The 23,344-nt window shown below is 42.8% G+C and overlaps 1 protein-coding gene across 3 annotated transcripts in view; it reads left to right on the top strand.

Moving 5' to 3' along the window:
- The first annotated feature begins 1,814 nt into the window (after positions 1–1,814).
- got1 (glutamic-oxaloacetic transaminase 1, soluble) overlaps positions 1,815–23,344 on the top strand; it is a 30,634-nt gene continuing 9,104 nt past the window's right edge. The window contains exons 1-6 of one of the 3 annotated variants that reach the window (XM_079511578.1): positions 1,815–1,858; positions 9,520–9,614; positions 16,200–16,368; positions 19,425–19,606; positions 20,623–20,746; positions 22,057–22,169. In XM_079511578.1, coding sequence (XP_079367704.1) covers positions 16,260–16,368; positions 19,425–19,606; positions 20,623–20,746; positions 22,057–22,169 — 528 coding nt within the window. In that variant the 5' untranslated portion in view covers positions 1,815–1,858; positions 9,520–9,614; positions 16,200–16,259. Of the gene's footprint in view, positions 1,859–9,519; positions 9,615–15,945; positions 16,059–16,107; positions 16,369–19,424; positions 19,607–20,622; positions 20,747–22,056; positions 22,170–23,344 lie in introns of those variants that run through there. The other 2 variants (XM_079511577.1, XM_079511576.1) reach the window with 2 other exon arrangements.

The following is a 23,344-nucleotide window of genomic DNA, read 5'->3' on the forward strand; positions in this document are numbered from 1 at the left end:
TTTCTTGGCTATATTATATAGCCTAACATACACGTTGATGCACATGGCATATAGGCCTATTATATATATAGGCTTATAATATAACGTCCGTCCGGCTGATTAATTATTCCTAACAGAATTTTAGGCTACATAAAGTGGTCCCACTTCCGTTTGCTTTGTCGTTCTGCCAAAGCAGCAGACATGCACGTTCAAAAAGCTGCGTTTGCACGTTTGCAATTCAGCCAATGCCAATTAAGGCTAATACGATCTGGTTTGAACTATATTGAGATATAGGCCTAGCCTAGAGTACGCCTAATAATTAATGTGGCGAACTGTGGGTTGAAATTTTACCTGAAAGGCCAAAAGGGCAAATAGTTGAAACGCGATCCCCCCTGGTCGCCTATATCTGTGACCAAGACAAGTGCAGGCGCCAGGGGAAAGACGTTAAAAGCTACCAAACTGTGAAGCGCGTGGAAAGAGAAGGACATGCCGACATAATCTCATCCGCTCGCCATCAACAAGGCGCTGTTTAGATTAGGCCCTTTCTCTCAAGATCTGTGTCCTTTTAAAGCGCTCCATTTATTAAATCAAGAGAGGACAGTGGATTAGTGGAGCTGCATGCAGGGGTCTTCTTGGAATTGATGGATTTTTTAAATGCACAAAGCTTATTAAAATCCCAATGTGAGCACATTAATGTATCCAAAGGGACCCGCACGGTATAAAGGGTCCTTTTGGTTTATTTTGCATGCACGCTCAGAGTTATTATTTTAATAGATAAATAAACAATTGCTGCGAGGTGGAATATAATGAGACGCGTAGCCCTAATACTATTACAAAAAGAAGAAGAAAAAAAAGACTATAAAAGAAAAATGTTCAACCACCACATATAGGCTATATTTATTTATTCTAGACTAGTTTATTTAGTGACGCGCGGATGACTTCATGGCAAAATGAAATTGATGTTGAGACAAGATGACGCACGCCGAGGATCAGATCAGGCCTAGCCTAATGCCTGCTGCATGTATACCCCGTCGTACGGCGGTGTGTGTAGCCTAAATCAGACTAGCCGTCCATATGCATGTCATGTGTTCACAACAAGCATGCACCTTATATTTGCGTTACGTTAATGCAAACATGTAAACATGTATTATATGATTAGATCATCAGGTGTGAAACATATAGACGTCACGTAGGCCTATACTTTGGCAAGGGCTTGTGATATTTGGCCTATATATACACACCAGCCTCACCTGCAAGCAAACATACCAACAAATAAATAAATAAAGACATATTTAATCAGATCAGTAAAGTTTCAGATCCTTCTATACCAAGTCTATATCAGTACAGCCCTAAAGCTGCAGCCTAATAGCTTTTAAAGAAACGCATCGATGTCATTTCAGGCACAATTTGAATTAACACGAAGACTGGACAAATGGCTTTGCTACAGTCAAACCAAACGTCACGGGTCACGCGCGTGTGTGTGTGTGTACGCACGCGCACATGTATGTGTGTGTGTGTGTGTGTGTGTGTGTGTGTGTGTGTGTGTGTGTGTCACAGTGCGTGCGTGCGCGGTCGCGCGTGCATGTGATCACCTGTCATCGACTCAAGTCATCATCGCCGGTGATCCTCGCGTGCCACCGTCTCGCAGTCTGCGGCCCCGGGGTTGAGGACGGTGTTTACGGAGCGGAAGAGCCTGCTTCCGGCCTCTAACAAAACCCAGACCCCCGCATGCAGACAACAGTGTCAAGGAGGTGGTCGAATGCATGCTTGGACCGTGCATGGCGCTCCCTCCCTGCATCCCATAACTGTCTCCAACTCCTCCAATCCATCACCATTCACCTCCCCTTCCGTCCCACCACAGTCATCACGCCACGCCACGGTAATGTCCGATTTATACTTTAGTCCGTCGTACTATGGTATGACAAACACTGCGTTGTGGGTCGAAAATAGTCGAAGGTCTGCGTGTTGCTTGCTTGTTGTGAGGATGATCGATTCTCAAGAGCCTGATTGATTGATTGATTGAAATATTTATTAACAGTTTGCAGAATTACAGTACATTTCAAGCACAAACTCAATACAAAGACTGTTAACTGTGAGTGGACGACCCAATTAAGCATTACACTTGTTTACAAGAGGGTCCACCATGTTCAATTCATCAAAAGCCTATACTGACTCGGCTAAAGTCAAGTTCAGATTGACGCTACGAGGAATAGCTGTTTCTTCATTTATAGCCCACAACTAGATTACTACGAAAATGTAAGATCAGTGGTCTAAAGTAGCCTACTATAGGATACATTTACAAGGTATAGGCCTTGTAGTTTTATACTTGAGTAGGTATAGGCTTAGGCTATATTTCCAATACTTCTACTCCACTACATCTCAGATCCAATTATTGTAATTGTAGGCTACTCCACTACAAATATTTGAAAACTTTAGTTACTTTAGTTACTGTGTAGATTTAATTATTATTCCAAAACATACATTAAGCACTTCTGCACTATATCTATTTCCACCATTTGAAAATAGCCAATCTACAAGCTCACAATGTGTGGTGCGACACATTGTGAGCTTGTGCATGTAGATCTTGTATTTTCAAAACATTTTTTTGAAAACTTTAAATAGGATAATGAGTATAGACCTACTTTTACTTTTGGTGCTTTAAGTAGCCTATATTTTGATGCCAATATAATATCTCAAGTATTTGTTGAATTCCGGACTTTTACTTGTAACAAGAGTATACTATATATCTATATTGCAGTATTGATACTTTTGCTTAACTTAAGTTTAAAAAAAATTGAGTATAGGCTACGTCTTCCACCACTGTACACATTTTGGTTAATGTTCATTAAAGCTGCAAACCATAACCTTTATGTCATATCAGGGGTTCAAACTTGGTTAACACTTACAGCGCTAGCATTTATTGATAAATGATGATCTAATTCACGCCAGCATTTTTCCCAGTTGAGCTCTTATTTTGAAAAGCCACATTTCCAGACTACCGGAAGTGAACATAACCTAGTAGTGGAACAGGTCCTGGACAGGCCTTGTTTACAAGATGGGTCTATACAGTGGGCACTGGAGGGCTCCTCATCGCCGGCTCTGTGCCATCAAAGAACGTTGTTTTGACCAAAAATGCCATCTGGGACAAGGAATAGGAGATACAGGCAATTGAAAGAAACAGATAGAATGGATTATTATGGCGAGGACGATCTAAGATGGGCGATCCATAGTCATGACAACAACAGGTAAATACCCGATGCTAACGCAAGTAGCATTATGGCTTGATCGATCGAAAGCACTATAAAAGCACAATTGCCATTGATCTACACCAATGGCGGTAAGCGTAGTATTAAAGATGGAGTGCCATGATTTTTTTCCACCCTAAAACATGATCATCATGTCCTATTGTTATATAAGGAGGAAGAAGTTTTTCAAAAAAGTGTACAGTATTTGTTAAAATGTCGTTTTTATGTGGGCACCCCCACCAGTTCATTAAGTATGCCTGGTTTGCCTGGTGGGTGGTGATGGGTGGTGATCCACCTGAACTGAAGCCGCAGGAGGGGCTGATAATGTGATGTCACTATATTACTGTTTTTTTCATTGGCACGTTTGACTGTCAAGGGTTCAGCCTCCAGGAAGAAACCCTAAATACAAAGGGAATACATCATTGCACATAAAAACGACTCCAGGGTGTCTAATGAAGTACTGTCACTCCATAGACACATGAAAAACATGAAAAATACAACAATTGTGGCACTCCATCTTTAAATAATAGGCTTCAATTGACCTAGATCTACGCCAATGGCGCGGAGGGTGTTAATGTAGGCCGACCGGTTTATTCAGATAAATGAATATGCTAAGTAAGGATTTCAGATTTAATATAGAATAGGGCAGCGTCAACGCTATAGCGATGTGCAGAGTTGATGGTAGGCTATATGCGTGTGACATCATCATACCCGGAAGTTATGCGGGAACGCCATATACTGAGTGGCAAAAAAAAAACTCTCTGGCCTTGAGAGCCCATACATCCAAACAGAAAAGTCATATCTGATTGCATTAAACAATGTTAAACAACGTTAAACTCAATTTGCCACTCGATTTGCCATTGACTTTATGCGTGCGCATAAAGTGAATGGCCCCTCTATTGATATCTGAGAAAATAGGAAATAGTCTATGCATGCCAGCCATACTGGAACATTCCCATTTAATTTCACTTTCTGATCATCATCATCATCATCATCATCATCATCATCATCATCATCATCATGGCCCCTTTGGGATAGCTGGTGACGTTCCAGGCAATATTGAACGTGTTAGTTCTTGCACTCTTTGCTCCGTTCATTGCAGGCTAACCTGTTGAAGCAGTCCGTGCCCTATACAGAGTGACAGGTGTATGGCTGTCTGTAGGCCTACACACACACACACACACACACACACACACACACACACACACACACACACACACACACACACACACACACACACACACACAAACGAGCCAAATCTCCTCAGATCACCCCCAGACGCATTTACGGACGACTGACGGCTGGCTAATGAGTCCCTAATTACCTCCCCCTTGTTCTGGTCGCATGTTGGCTTCCATTGTGCACGGTCGTAAATTGTTGTCAGTATAAGTAGCCTAGGCTAGGCCTAATCTCAACAAGGCAACACTTGTCACAATGGTAACTTTGGCATGTCACTTGGCAACTATTGCCAACGGGAGATGTTGGCAGTGTGCAGATGTGTAATGTGTATTCTAGTCCTGAGTGAAGTTTAACTCTGAGAAACTTGCAGTGGTGGAAGAAGTATAGGCTACTGACATTGTTTTACTCATAAGTACAAGTTTCAATACCGCAAATGTATAAATTATCTGTTACAAGTAAAAGTCTGGTATAGTAAAAAAATAAAAAAAACTTTTGGTACTTTAAATATTCTTAAATATACTTCATCAGGTCTTATCGTTATATAAGGAGGAAGATTTTTTTCAAAAAAGTGTACAGTATTTTTTTAAATGTCGTTTTTATGTGGGCACCCCCACCAGTCTGGTTTGCCTGGTGGTGATGGGTGGTGATCCACCTGAAATTAAGCCGCACCCACAGCTGTAGTTGTATGATAAAGGGGGAGGGGTTAGGGGAGGGGCTGATAATGTGATGTCACTATATTACTGTTTTTTTCATTGGCACGTTTGAATGTCAAGGGTTCAGCCTCCAGGAAGAAACCCTAAATACAAAGGGAATACATCATTGCACATAAAAACGACTCCATGGTGTCTAATGAAGTACTGTCACCTCATAGACACATGAAAAACTGGAAAAATACAAAAAATGTGGCACTCCATCTTTAAAGAAGCATGCATGCAGTGATTTGGGTGATTGGAAAAAACCCTGGTCCGCCCTGGTAACAAGATGTGCACATGCACACGCTCTACAGTGGGGGTGATGTGCAACAGGCCAACAGCACGTGCACCAAGGCCCGCCCCCACTCGATCATGATTGGAGGAAGGCCTCTCTCATCCTGATTGGATGAAGCCTCTATAGCCAAAAACGAAACCTAAGGTTTTTTGACCCCAGGGGTTAACTGGGGACAGGGAGGAACTCCTTATTTGGTCAGCACACTCTAGAGGATTATCATTAAATAAATAAAGTGATATTTGAATTAAGTGAATTCACTGAATATACCTTTAAAGTAAAAGTATACATTATAAAACTACTTATTATGCAGAATGTCCCAAGTACAATATGTATGAAAAAAAAGGTTTGAAAATAACAGATCTGCAAGCTCACAGATTTCTCATTGCGTTGTGAGCTTGTGATCGGCAAAACATGCCTCAACATTTTATTCAAATACTTGAGTAAATGTATAGTTACTAGTTACTTTACACCACTGGAGACTTGTGCTGTACTTGCTGTACTAATTTACGTTTCATGCAACTTTATACTTTTTACTCTTCAAATGTTTTCCTTTTTACGCCATAACATTCTGACAGATTGTGTTACTTTGTAGATTTAGATTATTATTAATACAAATTATATATCAGCTAATACATTATGCAGTGTATAAAGTCGTTAAAACAAGCTCCATCTTTACCAGCTGAAATATTAAACTGATGATCAATATTGATAAATTGATGATACATAATTGTAAACTAATACGTTTAACAGTATATCATTAATGCCATTCTGCATAATGACTATACTTTTACTTTTGCTTTAAGCATATTTTCATTCTAACTTGTCAGATTTTGAATGCAGGCTTTTGTTGGTATTTGTACAAGTCAAATACTTCCTCCACTGTCAGTGTCAATGTCTTTATAACAATGATGAAACATAATGGTGACGATAGACATAATGGCAAATCATAACATGAAAAAAAAACTTCAGATAATTTAGAAAACATCATGTAGTTTACATTATTCATTTTTACAGCTTGATTCAATTAACAGTGCTTAAAAAGCAAAACAAACTTACGCAAGTGCGTGCGTACGTGCGTGCGTGCGTGCGTGCGTGCGTGCTTTGCTTGCTTGCGTGCTACCGACCGTGTGTGCGTATGTGCGCGTGCGTGCGAATGTCAGTAAGTAAAGTTTCAGTTCTTCCAGGTCCCGGAAGGTAAGTCTTATCAGCAGTGCAGTGTTAGGGTGTCAGTAGCCAGGGTCCCAGCCTCTCCCATTGTGCCGCTGCCTGGCCTGGAGTGACGGATGACAGCTCCTGCTCTCTGGAGGAAATGAGGAGGCCGCGGTCGGAGCCCGGGGCCAGATTTGGAGCACAGCCCTGCTCCTGCCCACTCGCTGTAGTTTGCCAAACCATCCAAGATTCCACTGTATAGGTCTGAAAAGTTAGACAGGCATGCAACAGCAGCAGTGTCCTTTGGGCCTTTTTCTGCTAATTGGGTTATGATATGATGTCCTAATTATAGGAAGTTTGTGTGTGGGCGAGGAGGTGTTTGAGAACTATTTATCTGCCTGCCGCATTGGTATCAAGCCTCTCTGCCAGACTTTGAGCCCACACGAGAGGAAGTGAGGTCGGGTTAGTCTGGGTCCCTTGCCCCTGCCCTCCCCTGAGTGTCATAAATTAGCCCGCTCTAATTCTCTCCCAGACGGCCTTGCTTTAGCAGGTGTGTGTTTGTATATATGAGCGCTAACAGGAGGGATGTGAGCGTTAAAATGTCTGTGATCTACGGCGTTGGGAATGCAGTTTGGGAGGAAACATGTAACCTAAATATGCTTATCCTCTCTGCAGCCATATACAGGCCATGTAGATAAAGATACTGTGGGGAGACTCGGTCTGCAGTGAAGGGGATACGTGAGCTTGGGGTTCCCACTCTCCTCCCCATGTTGTATTTCTACATCCAGAGGCCAGCTGTCGTGTCTGGACAGCATTTTTCGAAAAGAAAAACAAAACAAAACACGAGGCTTCATCAAGTTCAGCTTTTCACTGGCATGCAGGACAGTTTAGAAAGTTTGTTCAAAATATAGCCACGACGGCTCCCTTGGGAAAGGCAGTGTTGTTGTAGTAATATGAATATGTGCATGCTGGCTCCGTGGGGTAAACATCCTTGGGAGAAAATGCTTGTTTCTCCCAGCAGCAAGAGTGGCATCTTTATCAAAGTGACACTTTGTTTTGGCCACGTCGTGTCTTACAGTACATACGTTGAACTTTCTGTAAGTCGGCCTAACCACTAAAAGCATGCATTGCTCTTTCTTTTATTCATCATAATGCGTTTTACAGTAGGGTTGTGTCCCTCAAAGCTGAATAGTCAAATAATGGGTCAGTTTGGTCTTATAGTCGACCAAGACTTTGTTAGTTGATTAGTCGATTGTTATGCTTTTTTGCATGCTGAATTACTTACTCATGCTGAAGTCATATTCTAGATGTAACTGTTTATTTCCACCAGTCTAGGCCAGTCACCAGTAGCCATTGCCAACATTAGAATGTTACGTTCTCAACTTCAACAACCTAAAAAGGCTGATTTGTATTGTTTTATTGTTCATGTTTTAGTTTTGATCCAGCACCCAGCCTAACAGGACAGGATGTGTGCAGTGCATCCCCTTTGTCATTTTGTGACACCTTTTGCATTGTGGCAGTGGTGGCAAACACAAGTATAGAGATGTATTGATTTCGACTAATCGATTAGTTGACAAATTCCTATTCCTGCTATTAGTCGACTAAGAATGTCTTTAGTCGAGGATAGCCCTATACTTTAGATTAACCACTTAAAACCCTGTATGCTTCATTGACCGTGTTAAGGGGTTTATTACTCCCCCTCCTTTTGCCCGCTGTAGCATGGGATGGTGTGCATCGAATCGATGCTGTTTCAGAGTTTGCCGTCCACATTGATCGGCCATCTATTGGTTTATCTGATGAACGCAGTCAAGTCGATTGTCCGTCACGATTCCAGTGTTTGTTTTAACTATTCAGGGAGACATAAAGCGAATAGGAGAAGGCAAAAAAATTCAGACACAACTCTTGGACTTCCTCTCTTTGTTTCAAGGCCTGCCATATCTGTATAAAGCCGGAGCAGAACACATCAATCAATTACAATGGTAGACTGTAAGACCTTGTGATTCTGGTTCCACCCATTACATCTTGTTGGGGTAAAGGCCGTGTTACGAAAGGCCCTCACAGAGGAACAGTTCATGGTGTTAATTTCACTCAGATGGTCCGTCGATGGACCTGTAGCACTCAGGATTTTGTTTCTGACTACATTCAATCTGCACTATAGTCACATGATGGTACCGCCATATCTGAGTAGGTAGAGAGGTCGTCCCATCCAGTCCATCCATGTGTAGGTGTCAAAGTGTCCCTGAGCAAAGACACTTGACTCGGCACAAACAAGAGACTAAATTCATTTCGCTCCTATGCCACCAAAATGTGGAACAGTCATTAAGACATGCAAATCCCTTGACTCCTTCATAACTGCTCTCAAAGGGCACCTACGGACGGCTGCAATTCGAAACTGGCCCCCGTAAAACCTGAATCCCCCACCCACCCCTTTCCCCCCTCACTGTATATGTTCTTTTCCCCCCTTTTTACCTCCTCTATGATGATTTCCTGTTTTTGGCTATATAGAAGTGTATATGCGTACATCTCTAAATGTTTTGATGAATTGAAAATGGTGGGCCCTATTGTAAACAAGTTTAATGCTTATGGTGTCGTCCACTCTCAGGTATTGAGTAATTCTGCAAACTATTAATAAATCAATCAATCAAAACTCTTAACAAGACTTGCCGTAGCGCTTGCCCTAGCCTCAATGACCTTGCAGGCCTATGCAAAAGATTAAAATGTAATTTAGATAACATATAGCATGTTATAGACAGATGTCAGGTCATTGTTGACCTGGCAACATACAGTGTGTATAGTTTCAATGTACAGTTTGCTGATGATTCTTGGTTTACCTATGATTTACCTAGATTACTATTTCTATGCATTTGATGTATTACCTTGTGTTGTCCTTTCTTACTGTAAATAGAGACACTCTTAATCCAGTGATTAAGAGTAGACACTCTTAATCCATGCTAAATGCCTAAATTGTAAATTGTAACAGCTATCCCCCCGGAGCTATCACCATGACGACCACCTGAGCAGCAGCCATCAGCGGGGTGAAACTGAAACACCAGCGGAGACATTTATACACAGTAGGTATGTAAACCATCTCTGCATTTCTTGTTCTAATAGCTTGTGAAAGCAAACTGGTAATCAACGCTGTAACCGGACACCACTGGTTTACTTCATATTTGCATGGCTTTGTATGTTTGCATTGTGATTAACAACTCAACTGTGATGGCCTGTGGCAAACGGGGACAAGATACTTTCAATGTGTAGGTGTGCCATTACATCTGACAGTCTGGTGCGTTATACAAGCTGTCTAAACATCCAGGTAAAGAATAAATCAGGGAAAAATCTACTTGCTTAGTCTAACTATCCATACAACTGTCCATACTACCTTTAATCCAAATTAAGTGAGTGGTGTCAGACATTTGTATTTTAACTTGTATTTTCATTTTGAAGGCTCCAAAAACGCTGCAGTGAAATTACAGTTCTATACAAAGTGTAGAAGGGAGGGTTTACATACAGTAGCCTACTGTACAATGCACAGCTGATCCGATCAAACATAGTCTATGTACGTAGGCTATACTATAGGGATATCTTTTGATCAGTTGCACTTGAAAACAGGTAACTTGTCAGACACCAGCACGCACGCACGCACGCACGCACGCACGCACGCACGCACGCACGCACGCACGCACGCACGCACGCACGCGCGTAGGTATGCAAACTGCAAAGCATTTGATGTTGGTTACTACATGCGTGCTTCATCAGTCACTGCACACACACACACACACACACACACACACACACACACACACACACACACACACACACACACACACACACACACACGTCACACACACACACACACACACACACACACACACACACACAGGGAGGTCCTCTCCCGCTGTGTTGTTGCTGTGTCTAGTCGCTTGTTAGAGAATTGATGACACTGTCTTTGGAAAACAAACAGGGCGGGAAGCTGCAAAGGTAGTCACTCAGCGCGACTCCCTGACCCAGAGACGCAGAGGTCCGTCGCAGCATGTGAGCCACGCCGCCACAGGTCTCCTGTGGAATGCGGTCTTGCAGTGCAGTGTGTGCACACGCAGTGTTACGCACACGCTCCTGTTTGTGTTTTCTATAGCTATACACCACCGCCGGAATGTGACCGACCGCCTTGTTGTTAGTCTTTTGAATGGCCTATCTGTGTGTGTGTGTGTGTGTGTGTGTGTGTGTGTGTGTGTGTGTGTGTGTGTGTGTGTGTGTGTGTGTGTGTGTGTGTGTGTGTGTGTGTGTGTGTGTGTGTGTGTGTGTGTGTGTGTGTGTGTGTGTGCGCGCGTGTGCGTGTGCGCGCGTGTGCGTGTGTGTCTCTGGTGTCATCCGAAAATGAAAACGGTATACGATCACACACAAAAAAGAAAGGAAAAAAAGAAAGAAACTCAAGCCTGATTCATATACTCCCGACATCGACGCGCAGCAGCAAACCAAGTGTATAAATCAATCAGCTGTTGCTTGTCACAGTTGCATGAGGGCAGCACCGGAGAGATGAGCCAAAGCAAATGTTTCACATGTCAACGTCGTCAACGGTCTGGATGTGACACACTCGCTCTCTCTCTCTCTCTCTCTCTCTCTCTCTCTCTCTCTTGCCGTGGGGGCAGTCGGTGCCTCCTCTACGCCAGCGGGCCGCTCCTGTCACTCGCTCCTCTCTCTGACTCACGCTCCCTCCTCCTCCTCATCATCATCATCATCACAGGAGCCCAGACCGACCGTGCAGGCCCCCAGGGGCCTCTCTCTCTCTCTCTCTCTCTCTCTCTCTCTCTCTCTCTCTCTCCTCCTGTATACATACACACCAGTCACAGCCATGCCCCGGCTGCTGCTGCATGGGGCCCCCGAGCCTTGTTCTGGGAGCTCAATCCCATAATTGCGCAGCGGCTGACAGTGATAGGTGGAACATACGAGACAGACACCCTCACCTGGTCGGAAAGAATGAAAACATCGACTGTCAAAGCGATGGTGTGTGTGTGTGTGTGTGTGTGTGTGTGTGTGTGTGTGTGTGTGTGTGTGTGTGTGTGTGTGTGTGTGTGTGTGTGTGTGTGTGTGTGTGTGTGTGTGTGTGTGTGTGTGTGTGTGTGTGTGTGTGTGTGTGTGTGTGTGTGTGTGTGTGTGTGTGGCGGGGGGCAGACACTGCTACCAGGTAGGCCTACAGGGCAGGTGAGGAACATCAAGGAAGAAAGAGGGGGCGTGTGTGTGTGTGTGTGTGTGTGTGTGTGTGTGTGTGTGTGTGTGTGTGTGTGTGTGTGTGTGTGTGTGTGTGTGTGGCGGGGGGGGGAGACACTGCTACCAGGTAGGCCTACAGGGCAGGTGAGGAACATCAAGGAAGAAAGAGGGGGCGTGTGTGTGTGTGTGTGTGTGTGTGTGTGTGTGTGTGTGTGTGTGTGTGTGTGTGTGTGTGTGTGTGTGTGTGTGTGTGTGTGTGTGTGTGTGTGTGGACGACGACTGTGAACCACTTATTCACAAAAGTGTTTTTTCCGTCTACACCAAATCCTTTCACCAAAAACAGATCTACAGGCTACAAAGCATCGCTATGGCTATGCGACGCGTTGTGAGCGTGTAGATCCGCATTTGTTTTTTGTTTTGCCCCCAGAATATGGATACTGGGGGTTCAAGCGGTTAACTTCATGGTCCACCCTCAAGTCAGGACAAAAATAAATAAAATAAAATGATTTAGCCAAGTAAGGACTGCTTCCCGCTCTCAGTGCCATGACACAGACATTAATAAGAGAGAGCACTAAGGAACATTAAAACATAGTCTCTTCTCTTATCTCCAGGGGGGGAAACTTTCCAACGAAATCCAGGGACTGGGAGGGAGGGAGAGAGAGAGCAAGACTGGAGTGGCCTTCATTTATCAACCACTTCAGTTCCCGCAGACAGCTGTGGGGGAAAGCTTACCCAGGAGCCTGTGTGTTTACACAACCCCCCCTCCCACCAGACCAGCGTTGCCATGCCCGCGACTTATACGCCACTTTGGGCTTGTTTTTCCTGTAAAGTTGATTGATTGATTGAATACTTTATCAACAGTTTGCGAGAAAGTACAGTTCTGTACAAAAGGACGCTATTAAGGATTAAAATCAAGAAAGCACTATATGGCTTGTTTCCATTGATGAATTGAAAATTGAATTAACAGTTTGTAGAATGGGTACAGTTTAACGAAAGTAGCCTACAGATCAATACAAAATCTGCTAAGAGGATAAAACCAGAAAAACACTAAGACTTGTTTAATTAAGGGTCCTGTGTATTCAATTCATCTAAACTATAGCTATTGGTATATAGTTGCAGGCTCCTTATTTGGGCTTGCTTCTACATGTTGTAATTATTATGCATGTTGTAATTACAATTAGCCTATTATGTATTTGTGTCGTCCCCCCCCCCCCCCCATTAGAATGAAACTAAAAAGTACCAAATACCAATTCCAAATATTCCACTTTTCGTTTCAAGATTTGAAATCACGTTGTGAGCAGTGTTGTTTTTGGCAGCAATTTTTTATTTTAGTTTTAGTCATAGTCTCTTGAATAGTTTTCATTCAGTTTTAGTCACATTTTACCTGGAATGTTTTAGTGTTATAGTCTATAGTTTTAGTCGACTAATATCATAGGATTTTAGTCGACTAAATGTACTGTTGATTTAGTCGAACAAAATGTGTTTTGGTGAGCCGTCGTAATGGCTGTTTTCTTCACTTGCTGAAAATAGCCGATCTGCAAGCCCACAACTGTGTGTGTGTGATCTACAAGCTGTGAGCTTGTAGATCTGCTATTTTCTTTCTGCTATTTTTGCTATTTTGCTATTTGCTATTTTTTTTGGGAAAATGACTTTACTGGATCTCTTGTCCACTATAGTCCCTTCCTAACATTTTAGTCTAGTTTTTATTTGTTGACGAAATTGTCAGTATATTTAGTCTTATAGTTTTAGTCATCATATCTTAGTTTTCATTTAGTTTCCATTTAGTTTTCGTCAGTGGAAAAAGGTAGTCGATGAACATTTTTCGTCTCATAGTTTTAGTCGACAAAACACTGGTTGTGAGCTTGTAGATCGGCTAAATATAGGTGCCAGGCATCAGGCATGACCAATCACCACAATCAGGTTTAAACTCATTGTGGCCTACAGTATAGTCGCTTAATTCTTCTGGGCTTGTTTTACTAGACCTGCATGGTTGCTCATTTCTCTCAGAAAATCTGGCAACGCTGCCTGTATGCAACGCAGACACGCAGACCCCTCAGGAGGACAGACAGGGGGACAGATGAACACTCTCCTCGCAGTCAGACTCACTCATTTACACATTTTTACACATTTTTACACGCATGCTCTCACTCACTCGAACACCACCAACATCAGCAGCACTGTAGCTGTCTGCCTAGAACTGACGTTAATGATGTGATGATGTATTGTATGGTGTATACTGTATATATAGGCAGTGGTGGGAAAAAAAACTCAAGTAAGAGTATCAATACAGCAATATAGAAATACTCCGTTACAAGTAAAAGTCAGGAATTCAAAATGTACTTGAGTTAAAAGTAGGCTACAAAAGTATGGGCATCAAAATGTACTTAAATTAGGATACCAAAAGTAAGAGTATAGTCATTATGCAGAATGTACGGTCTTCAAATGTATCTTTTGAAAATAGCGGATCTATCTAAAAAAATTTATCCCACAATTTTGTAACCCATTTTTTCACCCAGTGTCAATTATCTAATGCGTAATCCTGGGCGCTACACTTCCTCTGCCAACCTGGGGGGGGGGGGGGCAGTGGACTGACCTCATGCTTCCTTCTATGCATGAGGAGTCCAAGCTGCTTCTTTTCACCTGACCTTGGGGAGTTTCCCCGGCCGGACGTAGCGTGTGGAAGGAACACGTTATTCTGACCAGTTCCTTTCCCCTCCATCAGGCGCCCCGGCTGGCCAGGGGAGGTAGTTTAGAGACCAGGATTACTGCATGTTTAAAAGTAAAAAAATATTGGGATTTGGAAACACTCATGTAAAGTACAAATACCTCAAAATTGTACTTAAGTATCCTACACTCGTTAATTACATGTACGTTACACCAGTGGTTCCCAAACCTTTTCATGTCAAGGCCCCCATAGACACTGATTATCCTGCGGACCCCCATTTGAAAAGATATTCCAGGGACCCCATAAGAGACATTTTTTTACGGCTCTAGCAGTGATTCTCAACCCGTTTAATTTCAAGGACCCCCAGTTTGACATATTGACGTATATTGTAAAATCAATGTTAATTTAACTCTGAGTGTACAAATCGAATGAAATACAAATCCATTTGTACACTCTCGGAGTTACAGACCCATAAGGGTCCATTTGGTTCCTTATTATCATTTAGCTAGGGACCCCCTACATAGAGGGGAAAAAGGGGTGGTTGGGGGATTTAGAGGTTTCGAGGGGGCCAGGTCTGGAAGATGGGTGGGTTGGGTTATTGAGTCCAATGATCATTACATTGTGATGTAAAAGAAAATATTTCTAAAACATAAATATTAATGTTATGTATAGCTTGTGGACAATCAAAATCTGTTGGAAATATTTAATTTTTGTGGTGTCATAATGGAAACAAAAATAAAACATATCCCCCCCCCCCCCCCCCCCCCCCCCCCCCCCCACCGGCCACCACACACACACACACACACACACACACACACACACACACACACACACACACACACACACACACACACACACACGCCCCCTCTTTCTTCCTTGATGTTCCTCACCTGCCCTGTAGGCCTACCTGGTAGCAGTGTCTGCCCCGCCACACACACACACACACACACACACACACACACACACACACACACACACACACACACACACAAATGACAGTATATATATTGAAATAAAATCTTTAAAGAATTAACAATTCTCCTATATATATCTCCATAATACAAAAAAACAACAATAATCATAATTCAACTTAATGTTGATTTGGCACACTGACTGATGAAAACATGGCACTTCATGTCAAAAAGGTTGTCAACCCCTGTGAGTTTTAAGTGGTTAAGTGGTGGTTAAAATACATGTATTTGTGTGTGCCTATTTTTGATCAATATAACATCTACAGGGAAAAAAGTGTGTAGCCTACTCGAGACATGCAATGGAGTAAATATTGTATATTTTCATGCATGCTGGTGGTGGTGGCAGACTGGCAGTAGTAGAAGATTGCAGTGGGTGCAGCAAAGCTTACACTTTTTAACGGGTTAATGGCGCCACCTTGTGACCGCAACATGGTACGTCGTCCTCAACGAGCCCGCCCCTTTCGACCAGGGGACAGCCTGTCATTGGCCAACAACGGTGGCTGCTTGTTTTGGTGTGTCGTTGCACTTTAACCCTTTCACAACCTCACCGGGGCGCAGGGTCACTCATGGCTGGCGATGGCATTACTAGCCAATCCCGTTGGACCAAAGTGACACCTCTCGCTTGCCATTGGTGGATCCACTCACGCCCTCTCCCCATGGCACTAATCCATGTTGAAGGTGAAAGTCTCTCTCTGATCTCCTCCGCCCACACACACACGCACACACACACACACCGAGCTGTGTGTGCTAACCTGCTCCTCCTCCTTTTTCTCACCATAGATATATTGATATATATCTATGCTCATCACCTCCTTACAGGTCACCTCCTTACTTCATCACCACCTCCACCTCCTCCTCCACCCTGATCCAGGATCCACGATGTCGTTGTTCTGCGAGGTCCCCCAGGCGGTCCCCGTGGCCGTGTTCAAGCTGTCGCAGGACTTCGCCAATGACCAGCACACCAGCAAGGTGAACCTGGGTGTAGGAGGTACGTACAGTACTGTAGTGTAGGCTACTACTGTCACCTGTCACCTGCCACCTGTCACCTGTCAGCTAATCTGTTAGAGCAGTCAGTGTTGCTTTAGTATGAGCTAATTGTAGGTCTGCGGTGGTGGGAATCACTGTTCACTGGTCAGCCAAATGTTGTATCCCCGTCAGAATACAGTTGGAAGCTTAATAGCCCCACGCAGGTTGATATTCATCATGTATTCTATTTCAGAATAAGTGCAATGTATGGGAAATCATATAGCTCTGGTCCATAGCATAATGAATGCACTTTGCTGCTGCTATGGACCAGAGCTAGGAAAATCAGATGTTAATCTTCTATCCATATAGATTTAACCTGTTAATTGATTAAAGACATTTTGATTGGCTTATTAATTAATCAAACTAAAACCTAATCTTTATGATCTTTTGATTAATGATTTGGCAGATCTATTATTGACCCATGCATATGTCTGCAGAAGTCTACACAATTAGAGAATGTAGTATAAATATTATTTTGCCTGTTATTTTGCCTGTTATCTCTCCTATCGTACCAACATCAATACAGCATGGAATTGTGGACAAAATCATATTCAACGACAACAAAATATTAAAAGTTTTGTGTCTGAGAGGCAAAATCTCACCAAATGGTGGTCCGTGACTCAAATGCCCAATAAATAATGGGCCTTGATACAAAAAGGGTTGAAAACCATTGTTTTAGGCTGTAAGAACAAGGTACTCCCAGGAGTTTGAATGACTTTGGCCTATACCTTTCTCTGAAACAAGCACATAAAAGAACCCATCTCATTCTCAGTCACTGGTTACTATGTTTAAAAGAAGGTGAGGGTCTCTCACACTCACACACACCATATTGCAATGGAACAAATCTGAATCACAGGGTAGGGAAGTCTATTGTTATAGGCGTGCGAAGCTCGGCTAATGCAGAACTCCGCGTCAGCTGCAGTCCGTGATTAGCACAGCAAGCTGAGGCCTCATTGTCATAATCCCTTTCCTTTGCCAAGACACACATCATCACAGATGGCCTTGTGCAGCTGGCTAAAATAGCCGGCCACACAACATGCAGTGCTACATCCCAACAAAGTCTTTTCTACTTAACAGGGGGCCGGACAACATATCGTTTCAACATTGTCATCACAATAATACACATGTGCGTCAATCGTGACATTGCAAAGGATGCAATGTAGCTGAGGCAAATTGACCCAGTCAGTCACATTGTGCCAGAACCCTTTTTGCGTCTTGATAGAACACAAAAACTGGCAAGGTTCACATTTTTCATTATGAATCTGGAAGAAAATCAGTACAGTCCATCTGGTTGGACGTAATGCGTGGAAGGAACACGTTATTCCAACCAGTTCCTTTCCCTTCTGGTCAGGGGGAAGCAGTATAGAGACAAGGCTTACTGCATGTGAGGGTATACTTACCCTAGGGCAGGGGTTCCAAAGTCGCAAAATTATTTTGGGTCATCAGAAATGTTCACACACTTGAATAGAATTCAACAGAATGAGTGAAATACAATAGATTTTAACCATAACTGTTACAAATCCCCTACTGTACACTATATAGCCATAGGCTTAATGCATTACATGTGCGGGCAAATGCACACTGAACGTGCACGTTTATGTGCATAGAATTTCCTCCCGGGTTAGGTTGGGGTTACAAATCAATGGCAGCAATATTTTGGGGTTGGGGGGCTGAAAAGTTTGGGAACCCATGCCCTAGGGGACACAGGGAGAACATGCAAACTCCACACATTCATGTATAATGTTGAGTCATTTTGAGTATTGAACAACTGCATTTTTTCACACACTCTAACCTCCAATATCGCACTAATCATTTCTAGAGAAACACTATTTCCAAAATGAGCTATTGAAGTTCATGCCTGATCTGCACATTTTTTTCTCATGTTGCATTACATATTGCAAGAGAGAGACTTTTCTGTGGATTATACTGACTATAACGATACGAATACGAGAATGCTCACCCCAAAACCTTAGTAAAACTATGCCTAAACGTAACCTCTGTAAAACTGTGCCAGAACCTAACCTTATTCCTAAACGTAACCTCAGTAAAACTATGCCTAACCCTAAACACATTCCTAACCCTCAATCCTCAATAAAACAAATGCAAGAATACAAGAACCACTGGGGGGGAGCGGTCCGCAAAAATAGAAATGGGGGGTGAGTGTGTTTTAGGGCGAGTGTTCCGGTTACCACTATATCTAACCTGCTGAAGCCAAGTTTTCTGTAGTAAGTGGCTCAGCCTTATCAGAAAGCAGGGCAGAGATCAGTTTAAAGTGCATATCTCTTTCCATGGTTGTATGACTGGTAATATTGATTTAGAGTTGCTGTTGGTCGCGCCACTGTTGGCTCACATATACAGTAGGCATACAAACAATGAGAAAATACCGATAATTACTAGGACTGTCCTTGACGAAATACATTCTTAGTCGAATTTCTAATAATTTGTCAAGAAATTCTAGGGCCATTAGTCGACTAAGAATCGATTATTGATTTAGTAGATTTAATCAACAAATATGTATCACACTGATGAAGGCTGGATAGCCGAAACGTTTGTCATGGTTTGAAATAATACTTTTTGAACCACAGTCTTGGTGTGTGCGACCCATCTCCTTGATCCTGATATGTTGTAAATCGGGTGGCGCACCTACAGTCAGAGCGCGGTGGTCATATGAAGATTGATCAACAAATATGTAACATTCAGTTTGTTGCACACAACACCGACACGGGCACAATCATGCAGAGGTTTCATGTTGGTGAGGTTGGTGAGGTTCAGAACGGAACATGGTGATTTCACAATAACTACTGGCGATTGAAAGAGTTACAAGAGATGTGCATGGAAAAAGTCTAGCAGGGACCATATATTGCCTTACCTTATGCCTAAACATTTTACTACATTGTAAAACATTTTAAAATAGCCGATCTAAAAGCTCACATTTCCTCCCTTCAGTGAACAATAAAAATGATTTCTTGGGCTTGTTGTTGCTCTCCTTAACATTGTTTGTTTTGTGCGTCCTGACAGCCTACAGGACGGACGAGGGCAAGCCGTGGGTTCTGCCCGTGGTGAAGAAAGTGGAAGCGATCATTGTGAGCGACAACACGCTGAACCACGAGTACCTGCCCATCCTGGGCCTGCCTGAGTTCAGGTCGTCCGCCTCCAAGATTGCGCTGGGAGAGGACAGCCCCGCCATCCTGGAGAACAGGGTAGGTGCTGGAGGTCGTCGAGCACACACACTGGTTCGGTGCAAAAATGACCTGACAGGTGATGTGTTTGGAGGTGCTTCTAATTGATTGAATACTTTATTAACACCCTGTACGCCCGGGGGTGTTTAGGACCATTAAATCAATGCGCCCAGCGATTTGCAGCTTCAGGGCCTATTTCAAGGTGGCACGGCGCCATCTTGGAAGTAGCTAGAAGTAGCTAGATGTAGCCAAAACACCCCTGAGGGGATCGACAACAACGGGAGCTATGATTACTTCTAACGGGACAAGCGACGGGACCGATGGGCCGTCAAAAACATAATCTTTGGTTAGAATTGGAAGCATTGATTTAGATCAAGAGTTATTCACGTTTTAAAGAAGCTATAACATGCATTTTAAATTTGTTTTCAATATTTAATATCCATATTGTTTATGCCCCGCAAACTTATCTCTAATGGTTTGAACCTAAATCACCACTCTGATATAGCCGGTCCAAATGCAAAATTGGGTGCCGTGATGCTAGTCCAGGGGTGCCGTGCAATATTTACATTCACATTTGAAATTTAATTTACCAACATCACAATTATATTGTATGAGTTTCAACATCGAGTACAAAGTCATTTCCAATCCGTTCTAAATGACCCAGATATTCTCTCAGGTCTCTTAGCTGTCCAGGATACAATGAATATTTTAAGAGATTGAATGTGTGCTTTCAACTGTGTGCTTTCATTTGAATGTTGTAGTTACCAACTCTCCCATCATTTAGCTGGGGACCACCTGGAATCCCTTCAAAGACCACTGGTGGTCCCTGGACCACTGGTTGAAAACCACTGGACTACATCTTCGAGCTGGTGAAATAACAAGTGAAACTGTTCCTCATTTTGCTGGGGACCCAATAAGAAACTGTAGAAATACTTTTCTACAATTTTCCTGTGTGTGTGTGTGTGTGTGTGTGTGTGTGTGTGTGTGTGTGTGTGTGTGTGCGTGTGCGTGTCTTTCTCTGTCGTTGTCACTCACAGGTGGGAGCTGTCCAGTGTTTGGGTGGCACGGGTGCTTTGAAAATGGGGGCAGAGTTCCTCAGACGTTTCCACAATGGAAACAACAACACCAAGACACCTGTCTATGTTTCCGCACCCACCTGGGGTACACGCATAAATAATACATGTATAAATACTGTGTATACACTCTACTCATGAACTATAGAATACACAAGTTAGTTACACAGTGTTAAAAGCTGCAGTCCATAACTATTTCGGGAATACAAGGAAACTTGTATGTTAGTACAGTATAACGAACACAACTGCAGACTGTGACTGGAGGTGGACTCCCTACTCTTCTAATTAGAAATGTAGATCCCGTGGTCAGAAATGACAAATACTCGTTGAAAAGAGCTATTGCACTCGCACAAAGTGCAAAGTGTGATATCTCCCGTCCCGTGTCTAAATGGGAATTTCTGTCTTAGCTCAGCAGTGGAAATGTCAAACACAGGTGACCTGGTCAATCCCAGATGGGACACGACTCTTACGAATGGCAGCTTCAAAACAAAAGTCATCATAACGTCATAAACTAAATGCATTTTCTGTAAGCTTCGCCCGTACACCAGGGATCTTCACCAGGGTCCTCAGAGATACTGCAGGAGGGCTGACAGATCTTTGTGTGAAGTACAGAGGCAACGGTCAATTTCACGAATTATTGACATTGTCTGAAAACACACACATTTAACGTGAATCCAATATGTAGTTGTTCATGCTTCATCTCTCTCTCAGCTAACCTTGGCCTGAACAACGTTGAAGACCCTGCCCTACATTATAGACCACTGTAGACTTTAATGCCCACATTGTTCGTTGTCATGTTTGATCAGCAACCTTTAACCAGTGGCTCAGAAGACACAGCCTAGGCCATCATCAGACAAGATATATGCTACAAGCAATCCTTTAGCCCCCTTTAATATTGAGTATTGAACTGTTGACAGTTAAACCAAAGCTATGGAATGCACTTCCCATCACAATCAGAACTGTAGCCTCACTCCCAATCTTCCGCCGTAGTCTGAAAACCCACCTTCAGACTCCATCATGGCCCGTAGCACTTGCCCTAGCCCCTTAGATAGCACTTTATGTAGACTTAGATAGCATTTTAAACAGTTATAGCATGTTACGTAGACAGCACTAGAATTGCATTTCATGTAGTCATAGCACTTTATAGTACATATGTATAGTATAATATAGTATAGTTTATATATATAGTTTAATGATATAGTTACTCCACTGTTACGTTAGCTTACGCATGTTTCATGATAACTACTTTTTATATATGTGATGTATGCCATGCTTTTTGTTATTTCTTAATGTAAATCGCTCTGGATTAAGAGCGTCTGCTAAATGCCTAAATTGTAAACCCTTCACCTTCAGTGGGTCCATATTTATTTACACAACCGTTGCATTTGCCGTTTTCAGAAAACCACAATTCTGTGTTTGCCAACGCGGGCTTTGAGGACGTTCGTCCTTACAAGTACTGGGACGCTGAGAAGAGAGGTCTGGATCAGGCTGGCTTCCTGGGAGACCTGGAGGTAGGGATGGGACCATAATCTTTATTATTGTTTAAAACAAAAAGAAACGCTCACAATAATCTTATAGCAGAATCTTTTATTTATCTTAAAATTGACCTTGGTCATACACTAGGATGAATTAGCTATTGTTGAGCTGAAGATTCAGTACTACCTAAACATTCTACTTGAAGGAAAACGGACCTGTTAGAGTGCATTTGGTACCCTCATATTTCACTCTACACAAATTGATTTGCCAAAAATGGCAAGCTCGGCTATTTTTGGGGAACGTTCTCACCAGAATAGGGATGCTGGGTCATAATGGGGCACATAGTTCACAGTAGAAAGATCCAGTCTTAATTACTTCCTGATATTTAAACAAAAACATCATGTGTGATTACATCAGCAGGCCAACCAGTTTTCCAAACAGAGCTATGATTAATTATGCCAGACACTAGAGGGCTGAGCTACTATTTTGAATGTGACAAACACGGCTGCCACCTTATAATTATATCAATTAAAGTTAAACAGTATACATTAAATATGATTGATTCTTAATGCGAGAAGCGGGAAATAGTCAATGCAGTGACAGAAACTTGATTTAGCATTGATTCAGCGTGTTTGATTATTCTTTTACTTTGTGGTCTGACGTAACCTGGTGTCACCTCATAGTAAAGCCTGGTCTGTGTTACTAAATAGCTATGTGATCCGGTCGGGAGAGGATGATATCGTTACGTAATGTTGTAGTCATTGTTTTGTTAGTCATCAGGCTGGAACCCTCTCTAAACCAGAACATCCTTTCCCTCAAACCGGAAGAATTATACCTTCCCAATAAAAGCGTGACTCGCACTACGCCGCATCAGGGCTTTTATTGGGAAGGTATTATTCTTCTGGTTTGAGGGAAAGGATGTTCTGGTTTAGAGAGGGTTCCGTCCTGATGACTACAACATGACATAACGATATCATCCGCTCCCGACCAGATCATAAACCCGAAAAGGAATGCTGCCCAGGCTAAGTCTGACGTGACCTCCAGGTTGGTCATGGTACACGGCCTGCTCCAAAATGATGAGCTTCTAGCCGGATAAATGACAGACAGTCGGTGTGATAATGGGTCAGGATCAGGAAAAGAAAAACAAAAGGTATACATGTGAATTACATAAGGTTTACAAATAAAAAGCTAAGACAAATTTCAAAACGAT

This window comes from Electrona antarctica (genome assembly GCF_951216825.1).
Source record: "Electrona antarctica genome assembly, chromosome: 10".
NCBI classification, from domain to species: Eukaryota; Metazoa; Chordata; class Actinopteri; order Myctophiformes; family Myctophidae; genus Electrona; species Electrona antarctica.